The sequence below is a fragment of the Callorhinchus milii genome, unplaced genomic scaffold (assembly GCF_018977255.1).
Source record: "Callorhinchus milii isolate IMCB2004 unplaced genomic scaffold, IMCB_Cmil_1.0 Scaffold1, whole genome shotgun sequence".
NCBI lineage: Eukaryota > Metazoa > Chordata > Chondrichthyes > Chimaeriformes > Callorhinchidae > Callorhinchus > Callorhinchus milii.
The window spans coordinates 4,088,605-4,102,787 of record NW_024704742.1 but is presented as its reverse complement, the minus strand read 5'-3'; the positions used below and the strand labels follow the sequence as shown (position 1 = coordinate 4,102,787).

At 47.2% G+C, this 14,183-nt stretch overlaps 1 protein-coding gene across 2 annotated transcripts; it reads left to right on the top strand.

The window, feature by feature from the left end:
* The first annotated feature begins 700 nt into the window (after nucleotides 1-700).
* On the top strand, nucleotides 701-13,036 carry LOC103182154 (glyoxylate reductase/hydroxypyruvate reductase). 2 transcript variants are annotated; one of them, XM_042336502.1, is made up of 10 exons: nucleotides 701-719; nucleotides 881-1,008; nucleotides 4,536-4,666; nucleotides 5,591-5,663; nucleotides 6,252-6,368; nucleotides 6,994-7,082; nucleotides 7,880-7,984; nucleotides 8,874-9,009; nucleotides 9,818-9,948; nucleotides 11,481-13,036. In XM_042336502.1, exons 2-10 carry the CDS (start codon nucleotides 923-925, stop codon nucleotides 11,600-11,602), a joined length of 990 nt encoding a protein of 329 aa, XP_042192436.1. In that variant the 5' UTR covers nucleotides 701-719; nucleotides 881-922; the 3' UTR covers nucleotides 11,603-13,036. The 2 variants fall into 2 exon arrangements, with proteins under 2 accessions (XP_042192436.1, XP_042192434.1); XM_042336500.1 differs by having other exon boundaries at nucleotides 712-746; nucleotides 898-1,008.
* The last annotated feature ends 1,147 nt before the right edge of the window (nucleotides 13,037-14,183 follow it).

The window sequence follows — 14,183 nt, the reverse complement described above, 5'->3', positions numbered from 1 at the left end:
GTTACTTTTTATATATATATATATAATCCCTTCAAATCATATTATTAGTGATCATCGTAATAATTCGGTCACTTCGATCCACAACTGTTTGTGGGGGCGGTGGGGGTGTGGGGACGGTGTGGGTGGGGGGTTGGTGGGTGTGGTGGGGGGTGGTCTGGGGGCTGGGAGGATGGTCTGAGTGGGGAGTGGGGGGGTTGGGGGGGCGGTGGGGGGGGGGACGTTGGGGGGTTGGGGTGTCGGTGCGGGTGTGGACTGGGTGAGGTGGGGGGACATTGGGGGCGGTGGGGGTTTGGGGGTGAGGTGGGTGTGGGGCTGGGGATAGGGGCGGTGGGGGTTGGGGTGTCGGTGCGGGTGGGGGGCGGTCTGAGTGGAGTGGGTGGTGGGGGTTTGGTGGGGGGTTGAGGTGGGAGGACGTTGGGGTGTGGGTGGGTGGTGGGGGGGCGGTGGGGGGGGTGGGGAGGACCGTTGGGGGGGTGGGGTTGCAGGTGTCGGTTGGGCTGGAGGGGCAGTGCCGGTGGGGGGCAGTGGGTGGCGGTGGGGGTGTGGCTGGAGGGGCAGTGCCGGTGGTGGGCAGTGCCGGTGGGGTGGTGGGCAGTGCCGGTGGGGGTGGTGGGCAGTGCCGGTGGGGGTGGTGGGCAGTGCCGGTGGGGGTGGTGGGCAGTGCCGGTGGGGGTGGTGGGCAGTGCCGGTGTCTGGCAGTAGGTGGCGGTGTGGCCGGAGGGCAGTGGGTGCCGGTGGGGGTGGAGGGCAGTGCCGGTGTGGCTGGAGGGCAGTGGGTGCCGGTGTGGCCGGAGGGCAGTGCCGGTGGGGGTGGAGGGCAGTGCCGGTGTCTGGCAGTAGGTGGCGGTGTGGGTGGAGGGCAGTGTCGGTGTGGCTGGAGGGGCAGTGCCGGTGGAGGGCAGTGCCGGTGGGGTTCAGGCGGATGGCGATGGCTCAGGAGCTGCTGAAGGTGTTTGTGAGCCGGAGGATCCCTCTCGAGGGTTTCAGGGCCTTGGCCGAGGCCGGGATGTGAGTGAGGGGGTGGGGGGGGCAGCTCAGACCCGCAACCCCGAGGCCTGGGGCCCGGGGGGGAGACTGTGTGTGTGTCTCTGTGTGTCTGTGTGTCTCTCTGTGAGTGTGTGTCTGTGTGTGTCTCTCTCTGTGTCTGTGTGTGTCTCTCTCTCTGTGTCTGTGTGTGTGTGTCTGTGTCTGTGTGTGTGTCTCTCTGTGTGTGTCTCTGTGTGTGTGTGTGTGTCTCTCTCTGTGTCTGTGTGTGTGTGTCTCTCTGTGTGTGTCTCTGTGTGTGTGTGTGTGTGTCTCTCTCTGTGTCTGTGTGTGTGTGTCTCTGTGTGTGTGTCTCTGTGTGTGTGTGTGTGTGTCTCTCTCTGTGTCTGTGTGTGTGTGTCTGTGTGTGTGTCTCTGTGTGTGTGTGTGTGTCTCTCTCTGTGTGTTTGTGTCTCTCTGTGTCTGTGTGTGTGTGTCTCTCTCTGTGTCTGTGTGTGTCTCTCTGTGTCTGTGTGTGTGTGTCTCTGTGTGTGTGTGTCTGTGTGTGTGTCTCTGTGTGTGTGTCTCTGTGTGTGTGTGTGTGTGTCTCTCTCTGTGTGTGTGTGTCTCTCTGTGTCTGTGTGTGTGTGTCTCTCTCTGTGTCTGTGTGTGTCTCTCTGTGTCTGTGTGTGTGTGTGTGTGTCTCTCTCTCTGTATGTGTGTCTCTCTCTCTCTGTGTCTCTCTCTGTGTCTCCTTTACAAAGTCAAGTGAAAAGGTTTCCTTTTCTAATCCTTTCCATGTTTTATGTTTTTGCAACATGTGCCTTCCTGATTCCCTTCTCTGGGCGCGAGTCTCCCTAAACGGTTTAATCTGAATTCTCTGCGGTCACAGCAGGATTATTTTTTTTATAAAATAAAACACCCCAAAATATATTTATTTATTTGTTTGTTTGTGTGTTGACTTAGAATATACATTTCCACTTCTCTCAAAGAAGAAAAGATCCTATGACGGAAAGAAGGAAACGCAACACCTCAGTGTCCGGTTAATAAGGACTCCGGGTCTGGCGGAGGCAGGGACCAAGGTCACTGCGGGATTATCAGTGTTACCGATGGTCCAGTAATAATCATCATCATAATAATAATCCTCGCATCCGATACAGCGCCTTTATCACGTCTTCGAGACGTCTCGAAGCGCTCCACGGGATAGACTGCAAAGTGAATTGACTGCGTGTTTTGTGGGCGAAACGCGGCAGCCAATTGCGCACAGCGGCGTCCCCCCGCGACCAGTCGTGGATTGAAGTGACCCGTTTATCTATTTTTAAAGGGATTGAAGTCCGCGTAGTGTTCAGTGAGCGCAGCACTTTGGAACTCTTTGGCAGCCGGAGAGAGTTTATGGCTTCTCTTAGTCTCTGACCTTGTTTGACGGCACCTCAGGCCCTGACGGTTCTTTGTGAACCTAGTTTTAGGATTTAAGATGTTAAGACTGTGCCGAATTTTGGAAACGTCTCTGTTGCATGTCGCTGACCAGGTCTTGCTGTTGCCGGTCGTTCCGTGTCTTGATGTGCGGTTGGAAGCGGTTTTACCTTGTCACCGTGTATCTGAACCAGTTGCGTTGTTTCCAGGGTGATCCGTGTGTGTAGTGTGTAGTAGTAAAAATAATAATAATCCTCGCATTTGATATAGCGCCTTATCACATCTTCGAGACATCTCAAAGCGCTTCACAGAATATATTGTAAAGTGAATTGACTGTGTGCTTTGAAGGCGAAACACGGCAGCCTCTAAGCTACAGGACTCCGCATGTGTACAATATCCGGTCACGTTCCTTTGACACAGATATTTATAATAATAATCCTTGTATTTGATATAGTGCTTTTCACGTCGGGAGGATGTCCCAAAGCGCTTCACAGAACACACTGTAAAGTGAATTGACTGTATATTTGTGGGCGAACGCGGCAGCCAATTGCGCACAGCAATGTTCCACAAACAGTCGTAGATTGAAAATGACCAATTTATTATTGTTTTTGGTTTTGGAGGGATTATTATTAGGCTCTGTGTGGAGTAAGGAAACTTGCCCAAGGTTTCACCCTCTGCCTGGAATTGAACTCAGGTCTCTCACTGGCAAAGCGAGTGCTCTAACCACTGAGCTACAGGACTCCACTCTGGTTACCACCGTGAACTGGCTCTAATTTTTAAAGACTCGTATAAAGATTTGCAGAGTCTTGCCTCTCGCTGGCAGGTCCTCTGGAACTTCACTCAGGACACCGATCTCACTCTCAGCATCCACGAAGGTGGCGTTCCAGAGGATTCAAACGTGACACATCCAGGATTCATTAGTTACAAGTATTTCGCTGAATCGCACAAGTTAAGACCCTCATATAATCTCACAAGTTAGACCCTCATATATAGTGTTTGTCACACACACTATAATACAGGATCGGCGCTTGTTGCATTCGTTAACTTTCTGTCCCTACAAGAATACAGTTCAACATTTACCCACCACTTCTCACACCTTTCACTGACTGCATTGAGGTATTTTCCCGAGCTGTTCTGATAAACACAGAGTCCCACTCTGATTTTACTGGGCCGTCTAGGTACGCCAGTCACTTTAGTAAGGTAGAAAATATATATGGCTATATTTGTAGCATTAGGATCGGGGAGTGTTGTTGCTCTTCTCAAACGGGATCAGTTATTCTCTTGCAGCAGAAGCTGCTGCTGAGTATGAGCTGAATAGGTTTTCACATGACTTGTTTTTGTTGACCCAAGTGAAACGCCGATTGCACAGTGTAATTGTGCAGAATAAGCATTGTACAAGTGCAGCTCAGCAATCTCAGAGACTTTGCGCACTGCCAGTGACTGGTCAAAGTTTGATGGGTGCGAGTGATGTAGATAGAGGGGTCACCTCTGGTGCATTTAACAACAAAATCCCTTTACTGCAATTTGTCGATACAGTCGTCTAAGTTCACAGCAGTATTCTAAACACAGGACAGACAGTTGCAGGTTTTTACATTATGTTACTATTCCACTTGTGCATCCTCTGTTCTAAAGGGTATTATTTTAATAATAATAGTAATCCTTGCATTTCATATAGAGCTTTATCAAACCGCTGAGCTGTCTCACAATGGCATTTTAAATGCCATGACTGCACGTGGGACACTGCAATGCGCAACCGGCTGTCGCGTTTCGCCCACAAAATACACGGTCAATCCACTTTATCCTGTGACTTTATTCTGTCGTGGCATTTTAAATGCCATTTTTTTCTTCTCCCCTCTTGAAGGCCTTTAATTTCTTTTCCATTGGGAGTACACGAGAACAATAACGAAACTACATGTATGAGGCGCCTTTCACGTCGGGAGAAAGTCCTAAGGCGCTGGACAGTCACGGATATGGAACCGAGCTGGGGGTGGGGGGGGGGGGGTTGGGATCAGTGGGTGCGGAGGGCAGGGAGGGTAGGGGTAAGGAGTGTGGCCAAAGACTCGGTTAAAGAGGAGGGTCTTGAAACGTGCCTTGACGGAGGGAGGGAGGGGAAGAGAATATAGGGTGGCGTTCATCACTGTTATCCCGTCTCGTTTCAGCTGCACAATCGGCCAGTGGGATTCGGACGAGCCAGTGACCCGCCAGGAGCTGCTCAAGGGGATTGCGGGAGCGCACGGCTTGTACTGCATGTTAACGGACAAGATCGATGAGGAGATTTTACAAGCGGCAGGTACAGTTACCCCCTCCGGCGGCTCCGCGCTGACGTGTTGCAATGTGGCACTAATCCGGTTGTGCTGTAAGGCGTCATGGTGAAGGACCAGTCCTTGGGAGCCGGGTTGCTTCCCGCTCAACGCCCGTTTATCCTGCAAACCGAGGCCCTTAGCAGGTAGCACGGCCCAGGCTGGACAAGCAAGGTGGACGCTTGTCGGACACTGTTGTCAATGGGCGCAGCTGAAACATTTTGCTGACATGTAGCCTCGCTGCCACATTCATAGTGACAACTGATGACATTAGCTCAGTGGATATCTAACCACTAGATGGCGCTATCGCGGTTGGATATCTTACCACTAGGCTGCGCTACCTCCTCCTCGTCCCCCGAGTCCTCCGCTCCACCGCCAGCGGCCGTGCCTTCAGCCACTATGCCCCGAGGCTCTGCCTTCCTCACTCCCTTCGTCTCGCTCCCTCTCTTCCTATTTTCAGGTCTCGGCTGAAGATCTTTCTTTTCGACCGCACCGTTGGTGACCTTCCTCCCCGCCCCCCCCCTCCCCCGTCTCAAAGTGCTTAACAGAATATACTGTAAAGTGAATTGACTGCATGTTCGAAACACGGCAGCCAATTGCTCACAGCAGCAGTGAGTCCCACAGACAGTCGTGGACTCAAGTGACTGATTTTATTATTGTTTTTTTTCTTGAGGGGTTATTATCAGGCGTGTGGAGTAAGGAAACTTGCCCAAGGTTTCGCCCTGACCTGCCGGGAATCGAACCCAGGTCTCTCGCTTGCGAGGCGAGTGCTATAACCACTGAGCTACAGGACTCCCAACACTAATTGACCACTGGATTGGAGGTGGAATGTCAATTGAAACCTGTTTCATTGATTAAAACTAAAGCGACCCCGTTTCAGAAGAGAGTTAGGAACATGTATGATCTTCTTTCAGGACCAAATTTGAAAATTATCAGCACCCTTTCAGTTGGCTTCGACCATCTCTCCCTGGACGAAATCAAAAAGAGGTAAAGTCACACTTTGTGTGGAATTGTTTTTTGAACGTTGACTTATTACCAGTATCTTCAGTGGGGCAGCCAGCAATTCTCACTGACTGTGACTGGTCCCGTTGTGAATATACCGATAATCCTTACATTTGATATAGCCCCTTTCATGTAGGCAGCAGGTCTCAAAGCGCTTCACAGAGATTTACACAACTGTGCATTCGTAGGCGAACACAGCCGCCAGTTTGCACACAACAATGCCCCACAGTCGACCATGAAATGAATGGCCCAATATGAATTTCCACGACCCTTCGTGGGACGCTGCTGTGCGCACGCAGGTGGCTGCCGGGTTTCGCCCACAAAATACACAGTCAATTCACTTTTACACTATATCCTGTGAAGTGGTTTGAGACGTCTCAACGACGCGATAAGGCAAGGATTATTATTATTATTATTATTATTCTTTGAAAACAGTGCAGATATCAGGGCATTGCGTGAAATATGAAATACTGTTGGTGCTTCCTTTGGAATCAGATGAAACGTTTGCTGGGGTAATTTAATGTGAAATTACTGAGCTTAGGGCTGAGTTTTATTCTCACCGTGTTGTTGAAGGGGAATCCGGGTGGGCTACACCCCAGATGTCCTGACTGCCGCCACTGCTGAGCTCACCGTGGCTTTACTCCTGGCCACATCCCGCAGACTGATGGAGGCGGTTGAGGAAGTGAAGAAGTAAGTATTGTGTCTGTCATCCTCCAACATACCAGCGTGATGATCAGAATGTGCTGTTCGTGTGTCTCGAGTGTGAGAGCATTTGTGTCTTGAGTGCATCTGACACGTGGGGAAACCCATCCCCACGTTTAAGCGTATCCAAACCAGATTGAGAGCTCCGCGTGTGTGTGGGGGGGTTCTGTTTGTCTAGTTTTGAATGCACACTCTCTCCCTAGAGGGAAGAACCCTCCTTATCCCTCTTGCAGTTTGGCAAGAGCTGAAGCCGAGGAACCCCAGACTTTGCATTGGGGTGTTGCTGGAGTGTAACCAGCTAAAGCTGATCAGTTTACCATTGTGAACACGAGCAAGATTCTCTCCGCTTGCCCAACTAAGACTTTACATGGAGTTGTCAGTGTGAGTGAGAATGTTATGTGTGTGTACAAAATCAGTGTGTGTGTGATTGATCAGTGTGTGTGATTGATCAGTGTGTGTGTGATTGATCAGTGTGTGTGTGTGTAATTGATCAGTGTGTGTGTGTGTAATTGATCAGTGTGTGTGTGTGTGTGTAATTGATCAGTGTGTGTGATTCAGTGGAGTCTTTTCAAGGTGGTTAGTTGAAGGCCTTGTTGATGTGATTGCTTTGCAGTGGTGGCTGGAGTGCCTGGAAGCCCCTGTGGCTGTGTGGCTTTGGGCTGCAAGAGAGCACGGTGGGCATCGTGGGACTCGGAAGAATAGGTACAGATAGTTCTGATTTGCATGTCTTGCAGCTTTTCAATGAGCAGGTTACAGCTGAGTGCCAGATATTGGGACTGAGACCCTGGTGGATATGAAAACCATGCAGATATCAGGTCAACTTAACATGTAAGATGTCTTCCATCGGAAGTTACACTGTGACTATAGTACCTTGCCAAGCCAGCCTTCTCTCTCTCTGTCTCTCTGTCACACACACACACACATAATTTTCACACTTGTCAAGTTTACTCAGTGCCAGCCTTCTCAGCCTCCCTGTCTGTCTCTCTCTTTCTGCCTTTGAGTTTGGACTATGCATAATTTTGGGGTGACTACAGACACCCTCCCCGGATGGCACACCTGCGATTAACTCGTCCTGCTTCAATATTCAATCTCTGCCTTTAAACAACAGGGCTTTGAAGTGACTATTTGGGAAATGCAATCTGGGCGACATGAACGATGGTGTGAAAGAAACATCGAGTTCTCTTCAGAAGTCGATCGTTTTGTTCTTCCTTTCCTCGTTCCTGCTCCTGATGAAAACTCCCATTTTATTCATTTGTGAATAATAACAAAAACAACCTTGCATTTGATGCAGCGCCTCATCACGTCGTTTTGACGTCTCAAAGCGCTTCGCAGGGTATACGGTAAAGTGTTTTGACTCTCCAGAGCAGGCCCTTGGAATAAACGCACAACATTTTCTGATTCAGAGACGAGAGCGTTACAGAATGGTCATTCAATGTCGTTTATAATGTTTTTTTTTTAACACCCACAGGCTGTGATTTTGTACTGATTGTTCTTTAAAGGTCTAGCAATCGCTGAGCGCCTGAAGCCATTTGGAGTGAAAAGGTTCTTGTACACAGGACGACAGCCCAGGCCTGAACCTGCTGCCAAAGTACAGGCTGAATACGGTAAGGAGCGACGACGGTGACTCCAGTGACACAGTGACAGTTTTTTTTGTCAGGGATGAGGGCCTCTCTGAGAACATCTCTTGAGTAAATTTTAGAAGGAAATCAGAGGGAAAAAAATGCAAATTTTGACAATTTGGAGTCCTGTCACTCAGTGGATAGAGCACTCGTCTCGCAAGCGAGAGGACCTGGGTTTGATTCCCGGGCAGGGCGAAACCTTGGGCAAGTTTCCTAATAGTAATAATAATCCTTGCATTTGATATAGCGGACGTCTCAAAACGCTTCACAGATTAGACTGTAAAGTGAATTGACTGTATATTTGTGAGCGAACGCGGCAGCCAATTGCGCACAACAATGTCCCACAAACAGTCGTAGATTGAAAATGACCAATTTATTATTGTTTTTGGTTTTGGAGGGATTATTATTAGGCTCTGTGTGGAGTAAGGAAACTTGCCCAAGGTTTCGCCCTCTGCCTGGAATTGAGGTCTCTCGCTTGCAAAGCGCGTGCTCTAACCACTGAGCTACAGGACTCCACGCGCCTCTGTTTACCTAGCAGTAAGTAGGATCCTGGTGGTTAGTCAATTGGCAGATTGTTTTCCCAAAGGACAATAATCCCTTCAGAAAAAAGAAAAAAAAAGAAGAATTTGGTCACTCAATCCACGACTGTTTCTGGGACGCTGCTGTGCGCAATTGGCTGTGGCGTTTCGTCCACAAAATACAGAGTCAATCCATTTTACCGGATATCTTCTGAAGTGCTTTGAGACGTCGGGAAGACTTGATAAAGCGCTGTATCACATTAAAAGATTATTATTATCATTATTAATGTACGATTTTGTATATGCAGTTCGGACACAGGCACCAAACCTTGATTGAAATTCTTAATTCCACACAGTGCCTCTGAATACACTCGCCAGCCAGTCTGACTTCATTATTCTGTCGTGTTCCTTCACTCCTGACACTCAGGGAATGTGTAACAAAGACTTCTTTGCCAAAATGAAGAAAACGGCAATATTGATCAATTCTAGCAGGTAGGAGCACACTGTGACGTCTTGTGTAGTTTATTTTTTTTTGGTCACATCACCACAGGCTGCCCTCACACCACCTGAAGCCAGGAAGCATTTCATCTACAAGTTAACCGCAACACTTCATCGTGGGTGTCGTAATATTTTAAGTTGAGAGCTGAGGATGTTATGGGTGGCCTCATGTCAAATAGAAATAGTTTTTCCCCCTCACCACTGTAGTCCAACCTGTGATGAATGTAATCACAAAAGGAATTCAAGGGGAGGGATAATGGGGGGGAAAAAAATGTGGAAAGGGAATTGAAAAGACAGATGCTTGAAAAAAAGAAGTATCAAAGGGTCTGGGGAGCAAGTAAGAGAGTGGAGTTAGATGGCTGATGTGGAGAAGAACGTCAGTGTACACTTGACAGGCCATTCGGCCTGTTTGTTTGCTGTAACGTTCTGTGAGAGAAACTCCTAAACCCTGGTGAAGAACAGACATGGGTCCTCTTCCTCACAGTGACCTCTCGCATGTGTCAGACTGGCTCATTTAGTTTCTCTCTTGCCTCCTTCAATACCCTCCTACTGGACCGTGCCTTTGGTCACCCTCCTACCCCTACCCTCCCCGCCCTCCTGATCCCAACCCCCAGCTCGGGTGCGGATCCCTGACTGTCCAGCACCTCGTGACGTCCTCCTGACGTGAAAGGCGCTGTACAAATGTCATTTGTTGTTGTTGTTGTTCTAGTTATTGACCACATCTCACTAATATTAGACTAATCCTCTTATGCGGCCACTGTTTTCGGTGTTGCTTTTGACTACGAGTATTTCTTGTCTCTAGAGGAGCTGTGGTGAATCAGGAGGACCTATATCAGGCTCTGACCACTGGGCAAATCGCAGCCGCAGGAATGGATGTCACTGTTCCTGAGCCACTGCCCACCAACCACCCTCTGCTCTCACTGAAAAACTGTGGTAAGTCAAAAGTATCACTGAAAAACTGTGGTAAGTCAAAGTAAGTTGACACCAGTAATCGGGGAGAGGTTTCCCAAATATCATGTACCTTGTGTGTAACCATAGTACTAATCCTTCAGTTTGATAAAGTGCCTTATCACGTCTTCGAGACGTCACAAAGCGCTTCACAGAATATGCTGTGAAGGTATTTCGCCTGCAAAATAGACAGTCAGTTTATTCCGAGACGTTCAACATGAAAGGTGCTCTACCAAACGTAAGGATTATTAAATAAAGCCACAGGTTGAACGACGACAACATGCACTTATACCAAGGGAGAATGCCTTGATAGGGTTCAGGGTTGTGAGCAGTACCACTTTACCAGGAGGGGTGGGAGAGAGCAGAAGGCAGGACACGTTACAGGACCTGGAAGCGGTAATGGGAAGACGATAGAGTTGGTATTCTGCAAGGATCAGATCAAATGAGCCCAAAAGATAGTGCGAGAATGTAAGGTGGCAGCTTTAGTGTCATTTTGGTCACAGTCCCATCTCAATCATATCTGACCTATTTTGAAATGATTTTTGAAACTCTCCAAAGACAAATTTAACCAAACGAATCGTCCAGCGTTACGCAATGTGGACCAGACTCACTGGCTCAGGAAATCGCCGCGTTTTTGAAATGTAAAATAAACTTATCAGTTTTCTTTCAATTGTTTCCTAATAAAAGTGGTGCTCAGAATCCTGGCCACACAGTTTGGCTCCTCAACACTCAAACGCTATCTGTCATTAGTAATCAACAGTCAGAGCGGGAGCGATGTGATATTTCAGGGGCTCCTGAAAATGTAGCAGCCGTGTGGCAATTGTGAGTGAAATAAACGCACTGAATAAACAGACTCACCCGGTTTGTTGTTTATTTAGCCTTCCTACAACGAGACACCACTTGTGAGATTCACTGTGATCAGCGTTGCATGGATCAGGGGTCAGGGCTTTTGTAATCTGACTGGCTCAGCGCACATCAAGCAATCCAGTGACTGTCGTGAGTTATTGGGGAACTAAGAGCTTTCCTTCAGAGTATCAGGACTTTTAGATTTGAAGCCGAGATTCCAGTGTGCCTCAGTCTTGGCTGTTGTTATGGCTGAAGGACACATTTGAACATGTTCTCCACCGTCTTGTCTTGATATTTTGCCAATTTCTTTTTATCCAACCACTCATTGATGAAGAAGAAGTCAACTGTCGGCAGCGGTCAGCGAAACGTACTGAAGTTAACACACAAAACACTTTATTAATGCACCTAAAAATCCTTGTGTTTAAGGTGGAAGGACACAAACTATTCTTAAATCTCAAAATGTAAAAAAAAAAGAGCCTTACTTTCTGCAAGGCTGTGTTGGTGACATTCGGGGACGAAAGTTGTGGACTGTTACAACACGACAGAACTCCCACGTTTCCTTGTATCACAGTTGCTTTACCAAAGCACATAGTGTGAGATCAGGGCAGAATTATTTTCTTTTTTCCTTTTGCCGCTTCACGCCCTAACCTTCTGATATGTTTTGTTTCCAGTTGTTCTGCCTCACATTGGAAGCGCCACCTACGCGACCAGAAACGCCATGTCTGTGCTGGCAGCCAACAACCTACTGGCTGGACTCAAAGGGGAGCCTATGCCAAGCGAACTGAAAATGTAACCTCAAGAATCCTCACCCACACGCGTTCACACAAGTGCATCGATTCTCCCCCCCACCCCCCCCCCCTCCTCCTCGTGGGGACACAAGTGTGTAAAGCGTCCGTTCATGTCGGAAACACAGTTTAACATACATGGTGGTGACGCACTCCAGCGAGAGAGACTCGGGTAGTTAGTTTGTGAACATGGCAACACCAAATGACATTGATGTATTTGTTTTGACTGATTCCTTACAAAATATACGGAAGTCACTTTTATACATTAAAAAAAAAGTCATCTCACCCACTGCAGCGTGAGAGCTCGAGGAATCTCTGTGACCTTAGGGATGGTAAAAACTGGTCAGTTTCAATCATTGTTTGCAGTTTTGTGTTTTTATAGCAGTCCGTACATGGAAGAGTTTTTTTTTCTTCCCCCGCCCCTGGTTAAGGTTTTCCTCTTGCACGAATATGTTTGATTGCAGTTTCTTTTCTGGGTCCGGTTCCTGCCGGAACACAGTCTCTCGTCAGCGAGCTATTTGTCTGCAGAGGACACTACAACCTCTCCACTCATGCACGCATCCAGCAACGAACTTTAATTCTCCTCCCCTCTTCCCCCCCCCCCCCCATTCAACCCAGTGCTGCCAAGGACAACTCAAGCACTCCTCTTGTCACATTTAATAGCTTTGATTAATCGTGCAAAGCTTTGGGTGATTTTTGTGGCAGGTCTGCTCCTTTATGAAGGCAGCACTGGCTCAGCGCAATACACAACACGACTGTTTTCCTCCTGAATACAAATCTGAGGAGAAATGTTGACCAATTCGCTTGCATTTATATAGCGAATTTCATGCGAGATAGTGTCTCGAAGCGCTTAACGGGGATTGGGGGTTGGGGAACCATCTTAAGGTGACTGATGTGGCAGTGGGGAAATATTGCTGTGACATTTCACACACAACTATTGGGATTGTTCCAAACAATTTGCCGATTTATGGCTATTGTACTTGTCTAACTCCTTCAGTACCTAACGATTTCACTCCCACAACTTAAACAAACACCTCCAGTTAATGGGAATCACTCCATTCTGTTTGCACTCCCATCTTAGACCTCGGTTCAGACAGTTATCAGAGTGTTTCAGTTTTATCACCATGTCAAAAGAATACAATGGATAACAAAATAGCACGAGTATTAATTTAACCCAAATGCAAAAGAAACACAGGCAGCACAAGTCAGAGCCTCATCACAACAGGTGACAGGTGTGCAAAAGGGTTAATTTACATTCGCTTTCACTGTTGAAAATACGTATCTTGTATCTTTCGAACAATGAATGATATGAAAGCGGATATACGTCTTGTCACGCAAAAATATTTGACTCATGTTAAGCCTGGTTCAGTGTCAATGAGTAACTGCACGATAAACATGTAGCGTTCCAATGTTGAAGACAATAAAATTGAGTACAGAAAGCACACTTGCATCACTTATTGTACATTTCTGGTAGCTGCCCTGGACTGCCCAACACACACACTTTGATAAGTTTACAAAATAAGCAAATAGTGATGAAGTATTGTTCCATTTTGTTATTCTAAAATTACAAAACTATGAGGCTGTTAGAAACACAAGGTTGATGTGGAAAATAGAGGACATTAGTTCGAGGGAAACATTTTCCACAGTGTTATCATTTTGTTCATCGTTGGGGCTATTAAATTATGTGTATTCACTTAATTATTTCTTTGATTTTCACTGTTTACTGATTTAATAATTATTCTTGCGTACCCTATTGATAAAAGTATTATAAATTTAAAACTTGTATGAATTTTTACATCGCCCATTTCAAGTTTGCAGTGTATCTAAAATATAGTGAAATTAAGTGATGTGGTTACACAATTTAAAACATAGGATTTCTATAGGATTCGTACAAGTTATTTTTCTTGAAGTGAAACAAAAATATTGCTTAAGTGGCCCACGGACATTTCTCAAATCCAGCCCTCAGCAGCTAAAAAGGTTGGACCAGGTTTGGTGTAGATTATCAGTATTGTATATTTTTATTCGGCAAATGTGAGATGCTACGACGTCAATTAATTGCACCAAGATCTTGTTTCTTGTACATGGCTCAGTTGGTAGCTAACAATTGGTCACTTAATGCACGACTGTTTGTGGGACACTGCTGGGCACAATTTTGCCCACAGAATATACAGTCAATTCACTTTACAGTATATTGTGTGAAGCGCTTTGCGACGTTTTGACGATGCGATAAGGCGCTATATCAAATGAAAGGATTATTATTGTTGTTAAACCTTCAAGGAAGTTCACTGTTCTTCTGTTTTAAGCACTTCTTTTCCCCATCAAACGCAAACTGTAAGCACGATCAAAAAGGTCTTCAGGTGGGATTTGAAATTGGGGAGGGGGCAAGGCCGAGGGATTGAGGGAGAGAGTTTCGGGGCGTAGTGGCTGATGGCACGGCCACCGATGGTGGAGCGGCGGGCATGAGGAACAGGAGCCAGCCGAGCGGAGGCAGCGGGTGGTGGAGTGGGGCGTAAGCAGGTCGGATAGGTAGAGAGGTGCGAGGGAATTAAGTGATTTGAAAACCAGGGACAGGATCTCAAAATTGATCCG